The sequence below is a fragment of the Meles meles genome, chromosome 17 (genome assembly GCF_922984935.1).
Source record: "Meles meles chromosome 17, mMelMel3.1 paternal haplotype, whole genome shotgun sequence".
In the NCBI taxonomy this organism is placed as follows: Eukaryota; Metazoa; Chordata; class Mammalia; order Carnivora; family Mustelidae; genus Meles; species Meles meles.
Window position 1 is genome coordinate 57,582,538 of NC_060082.1, and position 23,840 is coordinate 57,606,377.

Sequence of the window (23,840 nt, forward strand, 5' to 3'; positions counted from 1 at the left end):
GACTGCCTCTCTGCCTACTTGTGATATCTCTCTCTGTCAAATAAATAAATAAAATCTTTAAAAAAAATAAAAGTAAGCCTAACTCGAACCTGAGGCTCTGGAATCGACACTTCAGCCCCATGTCCTCAGCTCCCTCAGTATCAAGCAATGCGTCATCGTACACCCCCACCCCCCCGCGCCCTGAGGTGCCCCCCCCCGCCCCCACAGCTCCAGTAGGTTCTGCCCACCTCCTGAGCCTGCTTCTTCTCCCTGGGAACCGGAGCAAAGCCACTGGACAACACTAGTCATCCATGGTAGGGCTCAGCAGAGAGGTCCCCAGGGACACTCGATCTCCTTATTTTGTTGTTTAATCTTTAGCATCGGTGGTTCTCTTCCAGGTCGAGCAAGAATGGCTGGCAAGCACGGTTGTTAGGTGGGCGAACCGGAACACAGAGCTCTCCCTGTGCTCAGAGGAAACCTCTCGGGAGGGGAGACAGCAACAGACCCAGCATCACCTCTGTAAGAGGATGGAAAGCAACAGATTTTAGGGCTTTTCTTCTGTTTCTGATAAAGTCACAGAATTGTCTAAGCACACCGTTACAACCTACCTTTGCACCACCTAGAAGGAACGACTATGAACACTGTGCCTGATTAAAAGGCCAGTTCTCGAAGCTGTAAGCGACTGCCCATGAGCTGGGGGAAGAGAGATCAGCTGGAACTGGGCAAAGCAAGGAAGTTTTTCTGAAATAATTTAACAAAGAACGTCCTCATGCTTCTATCAGAAAACATTTCCACTCTGAGGTTTCCACATAGCTGCTAATAATAACTTGTAAATTTGCCTAGCTGGTGGCTGGAGTGTTGGAATTTACGAATAACAAAGAGCAGAAAAAGAACTGAAGAGGAAGCCAGCTCTTTTCCTTGGGAATAAACACAACGTGCTTTTGAACAAGGCTCCCCTTCCCTCCAAAGAGAGCAGGAAAGAAATCAGGCTAGTCCAAAGAAATTCAGGCTATGGATCATTAAAGCGGAAGGCTTTTCCACCCCTGTTTGTGGAGTCAGTCGGAGCCAGAGGCAGGAAGCCCAGAAGCGAGAACCGCCTCTAAGGGCACTCCCTTCCCTGGCTCTGACCTTGAACTATATTTGGTGTCACCCACAAACCTGGGAAGCAGTAAGAATGCAGGCCCAAGTCAAGTTCATGAACCACTGGTGCTTGTTCTCAGGGTGGGCAAAGGGGGCAGGGTCAAGGCTGGAGGCCTGGTCACCAAAGAGGACAAAGCCTTGTGGGGGCCTGAGCTGGCCAAGCAGGTGCGAGGAGCTGTCATCCTTGCTCTGACCCAGTTTCTCAGCAACACGGAGAACTCCCAAAACGAAATCACCTATGGCACTGAGGACCTGCCTTCTGTTCTTTGATAAGCTCATTCCACCTCTAGAGGCAAAAAATATATATATATATTAAAATACTCATCCTCCCACATAACCTTGCCTGAAAACCTCATCCTTGCTTAGAGAAACCCGTTTCCATGGCAAGCAGAACAAAGTCGGGGTGGGGGGGCAGGGGAGCTCTCCTGTCTGTGCAAGAGGGCGGGGGTGCCTAGATCAGTAGCCACTGGGCACCTCCCTTTTGTGCCCCGATGGGTAAAATGAACATACTCGCGGGCGAATTTAATAAAGTTAAGCTTGCAGGTGGGCCGGGCAGCACCTAGCTCCCTCACCCGCTCCCTCACCCCCAGCAGGTGCACAGCTGGGTCTTTACCAACCGGCGCCCCACTTCTCAGAGCAACTCTGCATGCCCTCGTGTGGACCGCCCACTCCCCCACCCACCACACACACACACACACACACACACACACACACACACACGCAGGTGTTGCTTCTTCTCACATCCCTCTGAAGCTCTGTGGAGGCAGGAGGAGCCTGTTGGCGGGGGCCAGAGCACTGTGCCGAGGAAGCCTGCAGAAGCATTCAGGCCCATTAAAAACCAATAACAAGAAATGGGTTTTTCGCCTGGCTTCCTATGGAAAAAATAACGTGGGGGAGGGAGGAGGCAAGTTTAAAATACCCGTCTGGGTGGGTGCGTGTGCGTGTTCTTACGCCCATTAGAAATTCTTTCAGCCAATAAACATTTCTAGGTACCTACTCTGTGCAAAGCTCTGTGCTCTCTGATGACGGATGTGAGACACAGTCCCTGATTTCCAGGAGTTCACAATCTAGAGGAGAAAAATGACACATACAAACTAGAAAATCCTAAGTCCTATAATAAAGGCTCATTCATCTATTCAACAAAGAGGCACTGTGCACAGTGTGCCAGCCCCGAGGATGAACAAATAATTATGAGGGCACGGAGGCCGAATGTAACTACCATTCTTCTTCCGAACGTGGAAGGATGTGATCGGAGAGCCGCCATGCACGCTCTTCAAGGAGAGGGTCCTTTTTGCACAACCGTCCCACCTGGCACGCAAACATCCAGTAAATACTGCTTCCCAAGGACGGATTTCCTGTCCTCTCATTCCCTAGGCAATTTCAACCCAATCTTTCTTTGCTGGAAGGCTTTCTGGAGGGAAGCCTGAACTGAGTCTCAGAGGTTGTGTGGGAATGAAAACAAGTGGTGTGTGTCGGAGGGACAGCTGGAGAAAGGCGGAGAGATGCAGCCCCGGCATGGAGACCGCCAGGCAATCCAGCCTCTCGAATGTGGCAATTCCACATTGACCTTGCCAGAGCTGTCTGAAGTTCCGCAAGCTTTCGGGAGCCAGCCCCATTCTAGAGAGGACGGCCGAGCAACTAGCATGCCAGCTTCTTAAGTCAGAGCGGCTCTGGCTGGGCGGCCCCGTGGCTTTGAGTCCGGGTAGAAGCAGAAGGATGCTGAGTGAGCGGGAGATCAGAGCGAGGTGCAAAGTCAGGGATGTTGTCATTGCCGGGAGGGCAGCTGCGCTCTTTGGTTCCCACCCCTCTCCCCTCCGCACAGAGTTGGGTTTCCAAGAGCTGCACTTTGCTCTGCTCCCTCAGCCCCCACACCCCGTACCCCACCCTCCCCTGCACCTGCCACCGCAAAGGCCACCAGTCCCTCTGATTCCTGGCATCTCTGACGTCTGCGAACCTGAGACCCCCTCTCCTGCGTCCGTATCCATACGCCACACCTTCCCGCTTTCCCGCCAATCAGTCTGGCTGCTGTCGCCGTGTCGTGTGTCCTCCATCTCCTCTGCCAATCCTGCGTCTGATTCTGATTGTTTCCCTCTCTGTCCTCTCTCCAGGTGAGACAGCCGGTTCAGGTGCCATTGATATGGTCTAAAAATTCCCGAATCCCCATCTAAGGCACAAATAAATAAATAAAATCTTTAAAAAGGTCGGGGGGGTGGCATTGAGCCATGAGCATTTGGCGGAGAACAGCAGTGGTGGAGCTGGGAGACCTCGCTGTGTCTCCCACACAGCGAAGCCCTTCACCCGCTGTTCCCTCAGTGACAAAGACTGAACGACGATGGATAGAGTCCTGGATGTCACATATGGCCCAGACCTTTCCACTAGTCTGCAGAAACCAGTCCCCAGCACTGGGTAAGATGGTTCTGGAATCTGGCCTGTGATCCTCCTATAGCTGGGACTTTGGGGGTGGAACCTCTGACTCGGGAGGTCCCAGAAGACCAGGTTCAGCGGCTCCCTCCTTGTGGACAGAATCAAAGGTGGAGAGTGGAGTGAAACGGGAAAGGAATTTATTTTAGCAAGGCCAATGCCAGGAAGACAGCAGACTAGCATCTGAAAGATGGTCTCCAAAGTGCTGAAAATACGTCTAGGTTTATATAAGGACAATGTGAGACAAAGGTCAGTGGGTCCGCTCAGGTGGCCAGGGAAGGTCAGATCAATCACTGTCTTGGGGTGGTCATATGGGGTCTCGCCGGCCAGGGCAGTCCCTACTGCGTGGGAGGGTACTTATGGTTCCCATTGGGGGTGTTCGCCTGAGTTAAGAGAGAAGCTGGAGAGAAGAACTTGATCAGTTAAAAGGTACACACTAAAGTCAAAATAGGGGTGATCAGAACCTCCGTACCCCTCCCTCCTCCCCCGCCCCCCCCTCCGCAATGTGTCCCCTAAACTGACCTTCAACTTGCTGTGTCTCTCTTTAGGTCTTTGTTCTGTGTACTTTTCATCTGCCTAACACCCTTCCTCCTTCCACACCAGGGACGAGGAGTCAGTCCTGCCAATCGGTCCTTCGGTGGGGGCCTGTTTGCCGCCCCCCGCACCCGTCCCACCGCCTCGCAACGCCTTTCAGCAGCCGACTTTCCCTCTCTCTGGCCATGCTCACCCTAAACCCCCTTTCCTAGACCCAAACCTACCCTCTGACTCGGGTGAGGCATTCCGTGCCTGGGTCTTGCCACCTGCCCCTGACATGACTGGGAAGACTCGTGTAGACGCGGCCTCGGATGCCCCGGCTGCAGCACCAGGAGGAGAGAAGGAGAGAAGGATCGTCCCGCGCCGCCCATCCGCTTCCCCTGCGTGCTCTGTGCAAGGCGGGAACCGGGACCACGAAGCTTCGGGAAAACCACAGCCCTGGCCACACAGGGAAAGTTCCCCGGTGAAGTCACACCCACCACAGAGGCAGCTCAGAAAGGCTGGGGAAAGAGGTCTTCTCTGGGAATTGGGAATGGGAGAAAACGTCCGCAGGGGGTCAAAAGCGAGGGCTGCAGGAGACAAAGTGCAGGTGGGGGTGGGGGCGTGGGGGCGGGGCGGGGTGGGGGCGGGGCATGGTGGGGGCAGTGGCCGGCTGGTGTTCGCGTGCTGCCACCTCCCGGGGGACTTCAGAACTGCAGAGCCTGGGACAGAGCCACAATGAGCAAGCATTAATGGGGCAGCCCTATGTGGGCGGCGAAAGACAAGGTCCCCGACCTTGCTGACATCGCGGCTTAGGAGGGGCGTGACGGTAGCAGGTCGTTTGTGGTAAGTGCGAGCGACAGCGGGACATGAACACGCCAGAATCGCGGGGCTACTCCGCAGCTCCGCCCCGTTACCGAGACCTCCAATTCCAAGTCCGGAAGACTGCCTAGATCACCCACTCCTCCCCACCGCCTCTCCTCTCCTCATCCAGATCGCCCTTTTGCCCAGCCTCTTCCCTACGTATTCGCTTTCTTTCCCTCAAGCATCCACAGGGGCTTGCTTAAAATCATTTGGTGTTTTATGATGGCTCTTCGGATGGAGACCAGGGCAGGTGGGTGCTCCTTGGGTCCCCAGCAGCAGTTCTCCAGACAAGACCAGCTCTTTCTTGCCTTCAGGCATCTGCCTGACTGTCCCTGCCATCAGGCATCCTCTTCCTGACCTCTCCCCTCTGTCTGTTTAATTCCATTCACCTCTCAAATGGCAGCTCAAACCTCACCTGTTTAGCCAAACCTTCCTGGACCTGCGGGAAGTAGTTAGTCCTTCTGCTAGCTACTCTAGAACGTTCGGTGCCCTCTCGGCAAATGTCACGGTTTAATGACATGTGTGCCCATTAAGTGGACCCATGTGCCCTCCTCCCCCAAGCCCACAAATGCCACATTGTGTCACCTAGTACTTCCCATGGTACCTGCCATTTAGTAAATGCTGAATAAACATTTATGGCATGAATGCGAGTGGGCCTGTGGACTTCCTATGTGGGAGAAGGGAACAGAGAATAGGGCCAGGATTTCCCCTGCCTCTTGGTGGGACGCTTTAACCACGGTGGCAACTCCCTGGAAGACTCAACGTTGTTCCATCCTGAATGGGTGCGACTAATGACTCAGGGGGATGAATGTAGGGAAAAGTAGTGGAGAGAGGCCATTAAAGTCAAAAGACCTCCGGCCGGGCTGATTACCTCTAAAGCACCTGAAGTGCACACATAACTTTCTTTGGATCTCAGAGTGAATGATGTGTATACACTGGGAGAGAGGGTCCTAATCACCTCCTTGGCGTCATACCCTGGGGCTCTGGCTGGTTGCATTCTTTCGCTCTGCAGGCTTTAAGGAATTCCTGTAGTCTAGGAGGTTATACCCAGCCACGGCCTCCAGAGGGCACCATGAAGGCGCTTCCCCGCAGCCTGTTCTGCACTCAGGAGCTGATCAGTTTCCAGGGAAAGTGGTCCCAGATGTGAAAGCTGCTGAGGTCAAAGCAACTGATTAGGGAGCAGGGTGGGGGGGGGGGGAGTGGGGGACCCTGAATGTTTACTCTGTGAGCTGAGAGTCCTTGAACAAACGTCTCCTTGTGTTGGGTCAGCTTTTTGCAACCAAGGAGCCACAACATGTTATTGTCTCTTTCATATCTCCCGGTTGGCCAAACACAGATGGTGAATAAAATATATTGTGCAAGCCTTGGATAGTAGCTGCCAGGGGAGGAGGTGGCCAGGAGCTCCCGAAGGTGCTCGGGACTCCATCATGGTGCTTGGGGGCTAAACAGGTTGGTACTACTCGGGAATGGTAGATGGGATGTCTGGGAAAGGAATCAGACCATCTTGCTGAAGGCGTCTCTTGCCAGTGGGAACGAGCCAAGAGTAGATCAGCAAGGAAGGGTGAAGACGAAGCCCAGAGCACACATAGTTCAGGGACATTTGGGATTGGAGAATGTCCCAGGCACAGGTGTGGCCATGGTGCCACAAAGCAGGAGGTCGTGGGGCAGATGATAGAGAAAAATGTCCCTTTCTAAAAGGGCTCTCTGACCCCTCTTATGGCCAGATTCAGAGAAAAGCAGGCCTAGGGGAGGCCCCCCTCCTCTGCTAGAGAAGTCATTCATCCTCCACAGCGTGAAGCTCTTCCCGGGTCCAGAGAAGCCAGGATGACGCTGGAGTGGGCGCGGCTGTCATCTTGTCCCAACCGGAAGGACTCCTTGCTTCTTCATTTCACTAACTCCAAATTCTGGGTGTGCTTCTTCTCTAAAAAAAAAAAAAAGAAAGAAAAAGGAATTAAGTGTAACTCCCTTCTACCTGCACGTAGGCTCATTCTTCCATTTCCTTTTATCATCCGAACTCTCCCATGCACGTGCTTCGCAGAAGAAATCTTGGCTGTGCCTCTGTTCTAGAGGCGGTGGTGCCCAGACCCTCCTCCCAGCTGCTGAGGGCCCACAGCAGCCCTTTTGCCTCCCCTTGCCCGGGGAGCTGCCCAGCGGAGAGTCCCGAATCCTCTTCCCCCCCAAAGAAGGGGCAGCTCCAGACACTGACTGACTGGGAGGGGACACAAACTCTGGCCCCTGGCCTCAGGGCAGGTTACGTCCCAGAGCACCCCTGCAGCAGCCTTTCCCTGAGACCACTCCCTCACCTGAGTTATTCCTTCCCCGGGACCCCAACTTCACCTGAGTCAGACTTATCTAAGGCCCTACCCTTCACTTGACTTAGACTTTACCTAAGGTCGCATTCTTCGCCCGAGTTAGACTTTACCCGAGATCACATTTTTCACCAGAGTTAGACTGCCTGTGATCCTATCTTCACCTGAGGTGGAATTTACCTAAGATCGCGTTCTTCACCTGTAAGACTTTACCTAAGATCCTATCTTCACCGGACTCAGACTTTCCCTGAAACCACACACTCCATGTGACTACCTACCTAAGATCACATCCTTCACCTGAGTCAGTCCTTACCTGAGACCCCATCATCCCCTGAATTAGACCTTATCTGAGACCCCATCTTCACCCGAGTTGGACTCGACCTGATATCCCATCTTTACCTGAGTTACACTTGACCTGAGACCCCATCTTCTCTGAGTTAGACCTGACCTGAGACCACTTCCTTGCTCGGTGCTCCCTTTCCCTGTTCCTATCTGACCTTTCCTTCCTCCCTTACAGGATTTCCCTGAAAATAACCCTAAGGTAAATCACAAGCACCCGCTAGCTCTACCTGTCTCCGGCTCTGCTTACCCCAGCTGGCCTCGGACACCCCTCTGCCATGGTCGCCTGTCCCTCCTGCCATGGGGAACTCTGCAGTCTAAGGGTCTCCTCTTCTGCTCCTGCCCTGGAGTCGCCGGAACAAGGCAGGGGCACACAGCTGCCGGGGAGCCAGGGGGCGGATTTGGGAGAACTTTCCCTGTGACACCAGCAAGATTTGGTGAAGGATTTTATGGGGGGAGGAGGGAAGAAAGGGAGGTGTCAAGGATGACATCTGGGCTTCTGGACTTAGTAACTGGGAGGGGTTGGAGGAACTGGGGGAGGCAGGAGGGCAGGCTCGCCATAGCCTCTGCCTTCCCCGCAGGTGATGACCGCCATCACCCAGCACGTGCGGCTGGCCTTCCAACATGTTTTGTCTTCCTTCCGCCATTGTCTTGGGTGACAAATGGCTCCCCTCCATGATTGGTCCTGTGTTTCCAGTTTGAGTCAGCTTACGTGACGGGTGAGGGAGAAGGAGAAGGGGGGGCTGTGGGAAGAGGGGCAGGGGGAGGTGGGCAGCGCGGCTCCTATACGTGGAACAGGTCTTACCTCTGTGTGTTCGGGCTCATTCTCTTTTTGCCACGAGGTCTGGAGGGCCTCAGGGCCTTTGCAGTGCCCTCAGCCCCCTTCTCCTCCCCCCTTGACTGCCTCAGGGTGTAGAGCAGCTCTTCCTGATCAGTCCATCCAAATCGGTCTGCCTCTGCTTCCCCACCAACTCTGGCACCCTGGCACCCAGCCCAGCACGAAGGACACAGGGCACTGAATGCGTTTTCTGGTTCTCTTTCTACCCATTTGCAAGCTGTCCGTTGGCCAGACTTGCCGTCCACCGAGGTGAGCTCCGCTCTGGGGTCCTTATGTCCGTTCTGGCCAGTAGACCTCAGTTCAGACCACCCCGGTTCTGACGTGATTTCTTTCTTTCCTCAACGTCTCCTTATTACCCTTTACCCAAAGCGACCTGTGAGAATTTGATTTTAACCCTGGGAGATTTTGCAAGGGACTAAGTCGGGTGGGCAAAGGTTTGGCAGAACTTTGAGCAAGAGACAGTGATCATGACTTTGATCATCTTTTACCAGCTTGCCTGAAAACCTTGAGAGAAAAATCAAACTCCAGCTTCTCCTGATTAAAAAAAAAATTCTGTTGTAAGCTCTATTCGTATCAATAATTCCAAAGACTTGCAGGGACGTCTGGGAGGCTCAGTCAGTGAAGCATCTACCTTCAGCTCAGGTCAGGATCCCGGGGTCCTGGGGTCGAGCCCCACATCGGGCTCTCTGCTCGGTGGGGAGTCTGCTTCTCCCTCTGCCCCTCCCCCACCTCTCTCTCTTAAATAAAAGAATAAAATCTTTAAAAAAACCAATTCCAAAGACTTGCAGATTCCTGTCTTCATTTGTGTTCATGAAATGTGTTCGGTTTTTCTTTTTAAGATTTTTTTATTTATTTACTTGGGCGAGACGGAGAGAGCACGAGCAGGGGGAGCAGAGGCATGTGACCAGAGCATTTGTATGAGGACAAATATTAGTTCTTCCCAGCATACATAGTAATTGTTTCCTTGTTCTTTTAATTGCTTTTCCACCAAATTTGGTCTTTTGCATTTTTATAGTTATTCTTTTTTTTAAGAGTTATTTATTTTAGAGAGAGAGAGAGCACAAAAGGGAGAGGGAAAGAGAATCTCAAGCAGACTCCCCACTGAGCACAGGGTCTGACGAGGGACTTGATCTCATGACCCTGAGATCAGAACGGGAGCTGAAACCAAGAGTCAGATGCTTAACTGACTGAGCCACCCAGGCGCCCCATAGTTACTCTTTAAATAATAAATGCAGGGGCGCCTGGGTGGCTCAGTGGGTTAAAGCCTCTGCCTTCGGCTCAGGTCATGGTCTCAGGTCCTGGGACCAAGCACCCCATCGGGCTCTCTGCTCAGCAGGGAGCCTGCTTCTCTCTCTCTCTCTCTGCCTGCCTCTCTGCCTGCTTGTGATCTCTGTCTGTCAAATAAATAAATAAACTCTTAAATAAATAAATAATGCATTCACAACAAAACACTCCAAAGTCACAAAAACTCAGAATTCTTGCTCTAAAGCATCCTTGGCATGGGGGTGCTTACCAGGGGAAAAAAGTCAATGTCCTTCAAAGAGTTAACACTAAAGAATATCACAGTCACTTAAACCGTGTGTTTGCCCCGATCTTTCTGTGAAAATGAGCCCCAGAATTGGGAGTCCTTGAAAGGACTAGTCAGCTGAGAAAGATTAAAGGATACCAAACAGAAAGAAGACAGGAGAGCCACAGACCAGGGACATCTCGGCTCACCAGAGACAAGCTGGGAAGCTCCGTCGGTCACCGAGGACAGGGCTGAGAGTCAGAAGCCTGATCCTTGGAAGTGTCTGTGTCACACCAGGTATCCGGCACCCGGTCCCGTGCATTTCCTCATTCAGATCTGTCTTTTCCCAACCGTAACTCCGCTCATTCATTAACTCGACAAGGATTGAGCACCACCTGTGTACCAGAAAACGCACTAAGTGCAAACAAGCACCCTGGGCACGTGGAAGGTACATTCCAGTGGGGAAGACAGACAATAGACAAGCAAATGAAGAGACAACACCAAGATAATTACATATCTTAAGTGCAGAGAAGAAATACGCAGGTGACGATATATGCGAGGGAGAACAGGAGCACTTTAGAAAGAGCCGTCAGGGAAGTTGTCTCTGAGTACGTGGTATCCGAGCTCTACCTGATGATGAAGGTGAGGTCACAGACACAGAGGGTCTGGCCTCAATGAATTCCTGGAGGAGAGCAATCCATGCAGAGGAAAAAAAAAATTGCCTAAAGTCCAGGAGGCAGGGAAGAGCTTCCCAGGGACGGACGTCAGGCTGGTGTAGCCGAGGAGCAGGGATGGAGGAGGAGGGCTGTGTGAGGTGGGACCGGTAAACTCAGAGGAGCCAGATCACGTGGGACTTTGTGTCAGGGAGAGAAAGGACACCCATAATTTTAACAGGGAGCATTTGGTGTGCAGACTCATTGACTAGGTAACTGAAGAGGCAAAACCATAGGGTAAGGTACCACGAAAGTAGCAAATTCAGGAAGCAGCTAACATCCCAAGAGCTGCAGGACCCAAGGGAAGAGGTTGGTATTAAAATGGGCGAGTGTGGAGGAGGACCCCGCCGGCCGGACACTCAGACCTCCGAGAAGAGGGCACAGCTGGGCTCATGTCGATGTCTCTGAGCTCAGAAGACGAGTTCCTTCTGCCTGAATCCAGAACTCTGAGGAGGCAAGAGCTGACGGGTCCTGGCATTTCTGTGGGTCGTGATGAGGCTGGCACTGGGTGCAAAGCACTGGAAAGACTGCAGATTTGTCCCAACTGTTGCTGTGGGAAGGAGTTACCACTGACAGAAGGGAGTGATGTTCCCAAAACTCTTGTACCCCACAAACAAGCAAACAAACAAACTAGCAAGTGTCAAGTGAAGAAATATAGCCCTTAGAATCCTAAACCCAGCAAAACAACGTTAGAAAAGAAGGATGGGTTTGGAGCTGAGAGACAGCCAAATAACCAGTCCAGACCATGGATGCCACAAAACGGGAACTTCAGTTTTGTTTTAAACACCAATGGGAAGTCACTGGTTGGTTTTATGTAGGAACCTGGTCTAATCAGATTTCCTTTTTGAGAATATCACCCTGCTGACCGTGTAGACATGAGAGTAGAGGAAGGCAGAATCCACAAGATTGATCAGGAGGCTCCAGAATCGACTCTCAGGAGACATGGTGGTGGTGTGTTGTGGATGGAGAGACGTGGCTGGATTGCAGATGGGGAACGGACAGGACTCACCTATAGCTCGGAGGCGGGGACGGCAGGGATGGCAGGAATGATGAACACCTGGCTTTCCTAGAGACTTGGAGGCCAATGTCATTTACAGAAACAAGAAGGCTTGGAGAAGTGAATGAAGACAGGGAAATGCCAGGATAACATTTTGGATCACGTCATATTATAACATTCCCATTAGACAAGTACGTGGAGAGATCAAGTAGGTAGTTTGGCAGGAGTTAGATTTTGGAGCTAAGGGGAAACGGTGGGACATTGCCATGGGTGACATGACTGGGTAGAAGAGGTCCTGGGACTCAGAGCTGGTGACAGTGTCTGCTCTGCGCAGAACACTGAGGGAAGCTTCGGGACTTACTGTGCAGAATATTTTTATTTTAAAACTTCGTGTGTTATATAAGCTCTTCGACTGCAGGTAACAGATGTTTACTCAGATTAACTGAGATACTCAGGGTGTATTTTCATCATAGCCGTGAAAATAAAGATGAGGACGTTAACCCACTACTGACCTTATGGTACCTCAGGGACACACAAAGAACCATGTTATTTTAATAGAGTTCGGAGGAGGTTAGGAGGAGCTAACACAGCAGAGTAAGAGGAGGATCCTAGACTTCCTTGAACACCTCTAGAGAAATCTCAAATCCCTCTATATACCCAAGAAATCAATCTGAGGACTGACAGAACAAACTACATAACTAGAGGGAGAGAAGAGGCCACACCGTGGAAGGCGAGAGGTGTGGAGACGTGATCCGGAGGAGAAACGGGTCACAAATGCTGTGGAGAGGAGGGGCCTCCAGTCACAGACCGGGGGCAGGGGGTGGTGTACAGGGACATGCGGAGGAAAACACTTCCCAAAGCCACCGACTGGGAAAATGAGGGGGGCTGATTATCGTGAGTTGTTACAACCAGTGGGGCTCAAAGACTGGAGGTTTAGAGGTGCAAAGTGTGGTTGGTGTGGAGCCCGGTGGGCACTGTAATGCTCCTGTGGAGAAGGAGAGCAGATGCCCAGGAGAGGACGGCACGACCGGAGGCTCCCCTGGGACGCACTCGGAGAGATGGTTCCCCCTTCTTGAGGCACATCTGGGAGGGGTGGCACTGCCTCTCAGGGGACAAAAGAGCCAATCAGCACCACTGCCCTCCTCTGCCGCTTGGCATACGGACAGAGACACCTGCTGAGGGCAGGTAACCTGGACTCGGGCCTTTTGCTGTGCTTTGCTCCAAACCCCACACTCCTGTGCTCGATGTGACCACCCTTCTGGGACAAACCTGCAGGAGTCCCAGCATGGCATGACCCTCCCCCAGAGGACCAGCATGAGTCCCTACCAGGCCAGGTCCTTAAAGTTTGGAGTTTTAAAACCCAGTTGGCTTGACTGGGATAAAAAAGAGAGCTTCCCTATTCCCCTACTCCCAGGATGAGGGAGAGGGATGGTGCCATTCACCACCCACCCATCAGCATAAACTAACTTCAGTAAGCAGCACAGTGCCAACAATGGCAACCTAACCTGCTTACACCAAGCCCTAGCTCCCTGTGCTCTGCAGGTACTGTTTTCTTGGGCAAGTGTAGTTGAGAACCAGAGCAGTGGGGCCCTCTCCCAGAAGACCAGCACAGTCTCCCTGTCACGAACCACACCTACTGATCACAGGGTTCTGCAAAACTTCAGCTCTAGTGGAAATCACATCAGATCTCTTCTAACAAGCAGACCAGAGCACATCTAGTTGAAACTCGTTACACTCTGGCCAAGGGCCAAACACTGCCCACTGACGGCAAGGAGAAACTCTGCAGAGGACTGACCTGAGGGAAAGAGCAGCCAAAACACAGCAACACAGTGCACGTAGCATGGTGCACGCAGCACACAACAGGACACTGCCTGAAGCACCAGGCCCTGGATGATATATGGCCTCTTCATAATAAAGCCATTACAGTACTCTCAGGAACGGGAAACATAACAGGCCTTCCTAACATACTGAAGACAGAGACTTGGACAAAATGCCAAGATGAAGGATTCATCCCAAAAGAAAGAACAAGAAAAGGTCATGGCCAGGGATCTCATGGAAACATATAGAAGTCATATGCCTGAGCCAGAATTTAAGGCAACAATCACAAGGATACTATCTGTGCTTGAGAAAAGCATAGAAGACACCAGGGAGTACCTTAACACAGAGATAAAACATTTAAAAACTAGTCAGGCCAAAATAAAAAAATGCTATAACTGAGATTTGAAACTGACTGGATGTAGTGACCACAAGGATAGAAGAAGCAGAGGAACGAGTACGTGACATAGAAGGTAAAATTGTGGAAAATAATGAGGCTGAAAAGAAGATGGAAAGAAAACTCTTGGATCATGAATGTAGACTTCAGGAACTCAGTGACTCCATAAAATGTAATAATGCTCATTTCATAGGAGTCTCAGAGGAAGAAGAATTTCATAGGAGTCTTAGAAGAAAAAGAAGAGAGGGCAAAGGAGGGGCAGAAGGCTTATTTGAGGAGATTATAGCCAAAAAGTGTCCTAATCTGGGGAAAGAAACAGACATCCAAATCCAGGAGGCACAGAGAACTCCAAACAAAATCAACAAAAGCAGGCCAACACCAAGACACATTGTAGTTAAACTTGCAAAATACAGAGTCAAAGAAAACAGCCTCAAAGCAGCAAGAGAAAAGAAGTCCCTAACTTATAAGGGAAGTCACATCAGTTTAGCAGCAGATGTCACTGCAGAAGCTTGGTGGGCCAGAAGAAGGTGGCCTGGTATGTTCAACCTGCTGAATGGGAAAAATAGGTAGTCCGGAATATTTTATCAAGCAAGGCTGCCATTCAGAATAGGAGCGATAAAGAGTTTCCCAGACAAACAAAAACTAAAGGAGTTCATAACCACTGAACCAGCCCTGCAAGAAATATTAAAGGGGAGTCTTTGAGTGGGAAAGAAAGACCAAAAACAACAAAGACTAGAGGTGAACAGAAATCCTTCAGAAACAGAGATGTAACAAGTAATATAAGAACACTAAATTCATATCTTTCAACAATTACTCAGTGTAAATGGACTACATTCTCCAGTCAAAGGACATAGGGTGTCAGGATGGATTAAAAAAACAAGACACGGGGCGCCTGGGTGGCTCAGTGGGTTAAGCCGCTGCCTTTGCCTCAGGTCATGATCCCAGGGTCCTGGAATCGAGTCCCGCATCGGGCTCTCTGCTCAGCAGCGAGCCTGCTTCCCTCTCTCTCTCTCTCTGCCTGCCTCTCTGTCTACTTGTGATCTCTCTCTGTCAAATAAATAAATAAAATCTTTAAAAAAAAAAAAAAAACAAGACGCATCTGTATGCTGCTTGCAAGAGACTCGTCTGAGACCCAAAGACACCTGCAGATTGAAAGCAAAGGGATGGAGAATTTCTCATTGCTAATGGACATCAAAAGAAAGCCAGGGTAGCCATCCTTAGATCAAACAAACTAGATTTTAAACCAGTGGTTGTAACAAGAGCTGAAGAGGGGCACTCACTGTATCATAATAAAGGGATCTATCCAACAAAAAGATCTTAACACTTGTCAATATTTATGGTCCCAACTTGAGAGCACCCAGATATTTAAAATAATTCATAACAAACATAGAAGAACCATAATTTCAGTGGTGGATTTTAACACCCCACCTACAGCAATGGACAGATCTTCAAAGCAGAAAATCAAAAAGGAAACAATGGCTCTGAATGACACATTGGACCAGATGGACTTAACAGATATATTCAGAACATTTCATCCTAAAGCAGCAGAATACACGTTCTTTTTGAGTGCACATGGGACATTCTCCAGAATAGATCACATACTGGGTCACAAGTCAGACCTCAACAAGTATAGACTGAGATCATACCATGCATATTTTCCAACCACAACAATATGAAACTTGAAGTCAACCACAAGAAAACATTTGGAAAGACCACAAATACATGGAGGTTAAAGATCATCCTACTGAAGAATGAATGGGTTAACCAGGAAATTGAAGACAAAATTTAAAAATACATGGAAACAAATCACAATAAAAACATGACACTCCAAAACCCTTGGGATGCAACAAAAGCAGCCATAAGAAGAAATATAGCAATGCAGGCCTATCTCAAGAAGCAAGGAAAATCTCAAATATGCAACCCATCCTTACACCTAAAGGAGCTAGAGAAAGAACAACAAATGAAACCTTAAGCCTGCAGCAGAAGGGAAATAATAAAGATTAGAGCAGAAATCAATGCTGTAGAAACAAAACAAAACTCAGAAGAATGGAGCAATGATACCAGGAGCTAGTTCTTTGAAAGAATTAATAAAATTGATAAACCCCTAGCCAGACTTATCAAAAAGAAAAGATAAAGGACCCAAAAAAATAATCTCATGAATGAGAGAGGAGAGATCACAACCAACACCACAGAAATACAAATAATTATAAGAGAATATTATGAAAAATTATATGCCAACAATTTGCACAATCGAGAAGAAGTAGATAAATTCCTAGAAACATATTAACTACCAAAACTGAAATAGAAAGAAATAGAAAACTTGAAACAGACCCAAACCAGCAAAGAAATCTAATCAGTAATTAGAAATCTCCCAGCAAACAAAAGTCTGGGCCAGATGGCTTCCCAGGGGAATTCTACCAGACATTTAAAGAAGAGTTCATACTTATTCTTCTCAAACTATTCCAAAAAATAAAAATGGAAGGAACACTTCCAAACTCATTCTATGAAGCCTTCCAAAACCAGACAAAGACCCCACTAAAAAGGAGAATTTCAGGCCAAGATCCCTGATGAACATGGATGCAAAAATTCTCAACAAGAAGACTAGCAAATAGAATTCAACAGTACATTAAAAGAATTATTCACCACGATCAAGTGGGATTTATTCCTGGGATGCAGGGGTGTTTCAATATCCACAAATCAATCAATGTGACATACCACATTAATAAAAGAAAAGATAAGAACCATATGAACTTCTCAATATATGCAGGAAAAGCATTTGACAAAGTACAGCACCCATTCTTGACCAAAAAACCTCAACAAAGTAGGGATAGATGGAATGTACCCCAACATCATAAAGGTCATATATGAAAAATACACAGTTAATAGCATCTCAATGGGGAAAAGCCGAGAGCTTTCCCCCTACAATCAGGAACAAGAGAGGGAGGCCCACTATCACCACTGTTATTTAACATAGTACTGGATGTCTTAGCTGCTGCAATCAGACAACAAAATAAAAATGAAAGGCATCCAAATCCAAGGAAGGAGTCAAACTTTCACTATTTGCAAATGACATGATACTCTATGTAGAAAACCCGAAAGACTCCACCAAAAATTTACTAGAACTGATACATGAGTTCAGTAAAGTTGCAGGATACAAAACAACATACAGAAATTTGTTGCATTTCTATGCACCAAAAATGAAGCAGCAGAAAGAGAAATTAAGGAATTGATCCTATTTATAATTACACCAAGAACCATAAGATACGTAGGAAAAAACCTAGCCAAAGAGGTTTAAAGATCTGCACTCTGAAAACTATAGAACTCTTAAGGAAGAAATTGAAGAAGATACAAAGACATGGAAAAACATTCCATACTCATGGATTGGAAGACAAATATTGTTAAATGTCTATACTTCTCAAAGTAATCTACACATTTAATGAAATCCCTATCAAAATACTACCAGCATTTTTCACATAAGTAGAACAAACAATGTCAAAATTTGTATGGAACCACAGAAGACCCCAAGAAATCAAAGCAATCTTGGAGAAAAACAAACAAACAAAAAACAAAGTTGGAGGCATCACTATTCCAGACTTCATGTTATATTGCAAAGCTGTAATCATCAGAACAGTTTAGTACTGGCATAAAAACAGACACATGCAACAAAATAGAAAACCCAAAAGTGGACCCACAACTCTATAGTCAAGTAATCTTTGCCAAAGCAGGAAAGAACATGCAATGGGAAAAAGTCTATTCAACAAATGGTGTTGGGAAAACTGGTCAGCAACATGCAAAAGATGAAACCAGACCACATTCTTACACCATGCACAAAAATAAACTAAAAATGAGTGAAACATCTAAATGTGAGGCAGAAAACCATCAAAATCCTTGAGAACAGCAATAGCAACTTCTTACTAGGAACATTTCCAGAGGCAAGGGAAATAAAAGCAAAAATGAACTATTGGGACTTCATCAATATAACAATCTTCTGCAGAGCAAAGAAAATAATCAACAAAACTAAAAGACAACCTTTGGAATGGGAGAAGATATTTACAAATGACATATCTAATAAAGCGTTAATATCCAAAATCTATAAAGAACTTATCAAACTTGACAATCCAAAAACAAATAATCCAGTTAAGAATGGTTAGTAGATATGCATAGACATTTCTTCAATGAAAACATCCAGATGGCCAACAGACACCTGAAAAGATGTTCAACATCACTCATCATCAGGGAAATGCAAATCAAAACTACAATGAGAGACCACCTCACACCTCTCAGAATGACTAAAATAAAAAACACAGGAAACAGAAGATATTGGGGAGGATGTGGAGAAAGGGGAACCCTCTTACAATGTTGGTGGGAATGTAAATTGGTGCAGCCGCTCTGGAAAACAGCATGGAGGTTCCTCAAAAAGCTAAAAATAGAACCACCCTATAATCCAGCAATTGCACTACTAGGTATTTACCCAAAGGATACAAAAATACAGAATCAAAGGGACACATGCGCCCTGAAGTTTACAGCAGCATTTTTCACAATAGCCGAATTACAGAAAGAGCCCAAATGTCCCTTGACTGATGAATGGACAAAGGAGTGGTGGTGTATATATACAATGGATTCTCAGCCATAAAAGAGAACGAAATCTTGTTGTTCACAGCATTGTGAATGGAGCTAGACTGTATTATGCTAAGCGAAATAAGTCAGTCAGAGGAAGACAAATACCATATGATTTCACTCTTATGTGGAATTTAATAAACAAAACAGATGGGGGCACCTAGGTGGCGTGGTTGTTTAAGTGTTGGACTCAGTTTCAGTTCAGGTCTTGATCTCAGGGTCGTGAGACTGAGCCCCACATCGGGTGCCACCCTCAGTATGGCATCTGCTGGAGATTCTCTCTCTCTCTCTCTCTCTCTCTCTCCCTCTGCCCATCTTGCTTGTGCTGTCTCTCTCTCTCTCTCTCTCTCTCTCAAATAAATAAATCTTTTTAAAAAATGGATGAACATGGGAGGGGAGGGAAAGAGGCAAGCCATAAAATAGACTCTTTTAAAAAAAGATTTTATTTATTTATTTGACAGACAGAGAGAGAGCACAAGCAGGAAGAACAGCAAGCAGAGGGAGAAGCAGGCTTCCTGCTGAGCAGGCGCCCGATGCGGGTCTCCATCCCAGGACCCTGGGATCATGACCTGAGCTGAAGGCAGGCAGTTAACTGACTGAGCCACCCAGGCACCCTTCAGTACATATATTTAGAAAGAATGAGAATTATTTTATGTTGCTGATTAGGAATATGTCCCAATACATTATTTTATTTTAATTTATTTTCTTAGTGGGGGAGAGGCAGAGGGTGAGAACCCAAGCAGGCTCCTTACCAGCGCAGAGTCCAACATAGAGCCAATCTCAGGACCCCAATACCATAACCTGACCCAAAATCCAAAGGCAGACTCTTAACCGACTGAGCAACCCCCAGGCACGCCCCAACCATACTTTAATTAGAGGTAGGCCACTGGACTGACCAAGAGTCTAATTCACGAAGAATGGCCAAGGGAATGTTTGTGGGCAAAGCACACATTATTTCATAGAATAGTTCTGAGTCCTTCCCAGGACAGGGTGACTAAAGGCCGAAATTCTATGTTATGAAACATCATCATGATAACTTTTACTTGGAATTTTCTTTTTTACATGAGGATTAACAAATGTCCCAAATAACAATTACGAAATCTCAATAAAGTAGCCATTAAATGGCTAGGGGCCAAGAACGTCAGTTGGCTCTCTGTATCTGGGTGACTTTCTAGACTCTGTTTCCTTGGTCTGTATATCTTATCATACACCCTACACCACACTGTCTTCATGAGGAGAGCTTTGCAGTAAACATTAAAACCTGGTAGTGTAAGTCCTCCAACTCATTTCTTTTTCTATCTTTCTTTCTTTCTTTTTTTTTAGATTTTTATTTATTTATTTGACAGAGAGAGAGAGGTACAGCGAGAGAGGGAATACAAGCAGAGGGAGTGGGAGAGGGAGATGCAGGCTTCCTGCCAAGCAGGGAGCCCGATTCAGGTCTCTATCCCAGGACCCTGGGACCATGACCCATGCCAAAGGCAGACACTTAATGACTGAGCCACCTAGGTGCCCCTCATTTCTTCTTTTTCTTTTCTTTTTTTTTAAAGATTTTATTTATTTATTTGACAGACAGAGATCACAAGTAGGCAGAGAGAGAGGGAAGCAGGCTCCCCACTGAACAGAGAGCCCGATGCGGGGCTTGATCCCAGGACTCTGAGACCATGACCCAAGCCGAAGGCAGAGGCTTAACCCACTGAGCCACCCAGATGCCCCCCCTTTTTAAAATTTTTTTTTCATTTCTTCTTTTTCAACTTTCAACTTATCCTAGGACTTTGGGTCTCCTCCACAGATGTTAATGTCAGCCTCTCTGTTGGGATTTTTTTCAAGATTCCACTGAATCTCTAGGGTCATGTGGGAGGAATGGACATCTGAACAACACAGAATCTTCCAACCCAGGACCAAATTCTCTCTCTCTCCATTTATTTAGGTCTCCTTTAACTTCTCTTAGCAATGTTTTATTATGGAGGTCATCCCATATTTTGTTATGTTTATCCAGCGGTGCACCGGCAAAGCAAATTTTGGGTGGGTGTCATAAAACCCCAATTTGTTCTGTGCCAATTTCTGCATGTAAAATAGGCACACCGTGACCAATTTGGAGCGATCAACGTGAGGTCTCTAAGTGGTTCAGGAGAGATGAGAGAATTTGAGCCACTTCCTACACACGCTGGATACAATCCTAAATATTTCATGGGTTTGGGGCTCTTTTAAATTCCTGGCATTGTGACTGTAATGTTGTTACCATCTCCTTTTATGGAGTATTAAAGTCTGCTTTGTTGGGCGGTTATTTGCAGATGGGGTTGATGATTGTTTGTTTGTTTGTATTAAGTCTTTCCTGTCAGGCTAACTCAGCCCTCCTACTGAGGCAGTGACCCTCCTGGGGTCTTTCCTCAGTGCCCTGGGTATTCAATGGGGCCCTCCACTGTGCAGGGCAGGAACTCAGTCTTCCAGCCCTGCCTGAGCTCAAGGAATGGTTAGCCTGTAGAATCCCACACATTGTTCTTTCCAGGCCCCAGGGTGTTTTGCCCTATTCACACCCAGATTGGTCTCCACACAAAGTCTCTAGGGAACCCCCGTTTCTGGAGCACTTTCCTTGCCTAGCTTCTCCCTCCTCTACCTTCTGCCCCACAAACTGCGAATCACCTCAGCGCCGCCCCTCCTCAGTCTTTGTCTCTTCAATTCAGCAAGATCCGCTTGGGTTCTGCATGGGTTCCCATTCCCTGCCCAGCAGTGTCAAAATTGCCTTCAAGGCAGAAAATGGGCTGATTCAGGACTCACCTTATTTGTTTCCCTTGCCTCAGGGACCACAGGCTACGTGGCCAAATGTCCCAAAGGCCAAGTGTCCCAGTATCCAAGCACCCGTCGTTTCATATATTTTGACCAGTCTTCAGTTGTTTATGCCAGAAGGGAGCAAGCTCCATTTCAGTGACTCCTTTGCTGCCAGAACAGAAGTTACGGGTTTGCTTTCTAGTCTGAGTCAACACGTGCTTAATCTAAAACATCTGTGCTCCAAGCCTTGTTCCGTGTGCTAAGGGCCCTGACAGCAAAACACTCCCCGGAGTTATGGGAGAACCAGAGTGCGTTTTCTGAGTGAGGGGAGAGATGGGGGAAGGCTTGCAGGAGAACATGCTGGAGAGTTCAAGAATCCCCAACTTCCCAAGTCCAGCTGGGAACTCCTGATCTTATGCCCCCAAACCTGCTTGTCCAAGTCTTCCTGGACGCCATGCTTTTCACCTTTCTTTCCCTTCTACCCCACATCCCACCCTTCGGCAAATCCATGAGACCCGCCTTTACACTACCTCCAGAGCCTGACCAGCCTCACCAGCCCCACCACAGCCGCCCTGGTGCTCACCCCATCCATCCCTGCCTCACACCCAGCAGCCAGCGTGATCCTTTCAACAAGTAATTCCTGGGCTCTACCTGCCAGCAGCTCCTCTTCTCATAGGGAATAGATCTTCATGAGGTCCCCCCAGTCTCTCACTTTGACTTTTGCCATTCTCCCCCTTACCCATGCTGCTCAGTTCACGCTGGCCTCCTTCCAGGAGCTTTGGCCTCAGGGACTTTTCCCTCGCTCTACGCTCTTCCCTGAATGATTTACCGCCAGACACTCACTCAGCTGGCTCCTTCCCTTCCTTGTCTTTGTTCAAATGTCCCTTCTCTCTGAGGCCCTCCCTGACCACTCCGTAAAAAACTAGAATGGCCTCCATAGCCCCTGGGGCACTCCTGGTCCTGCTCCCCTGCTGCGTTTCTGTCCATGACACCGACCCCTTCTTGTTTGTTACACAACGTGCTCCTTGTCTGTCCCCTCCCACCACCAGCACCACCACCAGGAGGTAAATGAAAGGGGTGAGTATGTGATGTGATCAGGAAACTGAAATTAGGGGGATGTGGTGGAATGAGGGACATGTGGCCATGGGCCCAAGTAGCAGTCAGCTCGCCATGCTGGTGTGTTTGAACTTCAGCCTGAAGCAGCAGGTGTTGCTAAAAGGTTCTCAGCTGGCATGGGTGACAAGGTGTGGAGTGAAATCTGAGCATATTAGTAGTAATTTTGTAGAAGATATTGAGGTGGTGAGTCTGGACACAAGGAGGCAAAGTTCTAAGATCAACAGTTCAGGTGATGAATGATGAGGACCTGAATTCAATCAGTGGCATAGGTGGGCTTTTTCAGGGAAAATGGTGGTGAAGTAGGAGGCCCCTAGGCTCACCTCGTCCCACAAATGCAACTAGATACTATCAAATCATCTTAAATAAGCCCGAGATTTCTCTAAAGACTGGCAGAATAAACTCCACAACTAAAGATAGAAAAGAGGTCATATTGAAGAAGGTAGGAAGCGTGGAGACCTGGTTTGGGAGAGAAGTGGATCATGGCTTCTGCAGTGGGGAGGGAGCCACAATCTCAGAGAAGAGCAAGAGACAAACTAGAACACAGAGAAGCTCACAGGGAAAAAGAAACACAACAGCAATTGGCTTGGAAAGCAAGAGAGGCTGAATTTCATGAGTTCTCATAACCAGTGGGGTTGAAAGCCTAGAGTTTTAAAGTTCAGAAGCTTGGCTTGGGAAGAGCTCAGGGTACACCGGAGATACTCCAAGAGAAGGCAGGCAAACAGCCAGCAGACAGAAATCTGAAGAGCACCTGGGGCACACAGTGGGGAGGTTAGTTGCTCATCTCAGAGCATGTCTCAGAGGGGCAGCATTCATGCATGGATAGACCCCTATGGGAAAAAAGGAACTGGCTGGTGCCATTTCCCTCCCCCACACCTCAGCATAAGCACGGGGCCACCTGTAGGAAGCACTGGCTACCTACCTTGCTTGCCCCAAGCCCCGATCCCCCGACACTCTGGTGGAACCACCATTCTCAGTCACGTTTGCCTCAGTCCCAGAGCAATGGACTCCCTCCCCCAGAAAACAGGTCCAAAGTCCTGCCAACACTGCATCTCCTTACCCAGGAGTTTTGCAAGGCCTCAGTTCTGGTGGCAGTAGCAACAGGTTTCATTTCACAAACAGACCAGAGCACACCTAGTGGGACTAGGATACAACAACAGCTTTAGCACACATTGGAGACAGGCTTGGAAGTAGCAGGCCCTGGGGAGTAGGAAACACTACATGGCAGGAGGACATTACCCTCAGGAATAGGAAATGTAGCTTTCCTAACATACAGAAACAGGCACAGAGGTAGACAAAATGAGAAAACAGAGGAATTTGTCTCAAATGAAATAACAGGATGAGGCCACAACCAGAGATCTAAGCAAAACATATATAAGTAACATGTCTGATGGAGAATTTATTTTTTTAAGGATTTTATTTATTTATTTATTTGAGAGAGAAAGAGAACGCAGTGGGGAGGGACAGATGGAGAGGAAGAGGGAAAGAATCCCAAGCAAACTCCTCACTAAG

At 48.2% G+C, this 23,840-nt stretch overlaps 1 protein-coding gene across 1 annotated transcript in view; it reads right to left on the reverse strand.

The window, feature by feature from the left end:
- Positions 1–224: 224 nt before the first annotated feature.
- The window catches only part of LOC123927631, a 30,378-nt gene continuing 6,762 nt past the window's right edge, over positions 225–23,840 (reverse strand). Inside the window, exons 2-5 of the mRNA XM_045982305.1 lie at positions 4,299–4,643; positions 3,074–3,283; positions 2,117–2,186; positions 225–496 (exon numbers count right to left, since the gene is read on the reverse strand). Coding sequence (XP_045838261.1) covers positions 409–496; positions 2,117–2,186; positions 3,074–3,283; positions 4,299–4,643 — 713 coding nt within the window. The 3' untranslated portion in view covers positions 225–408. The remainder of the gene's footprint in view (positions 497–2,116; positions 2,187–3,073; positions 3,284–4,298; positions 4,644–23,840) is intronic.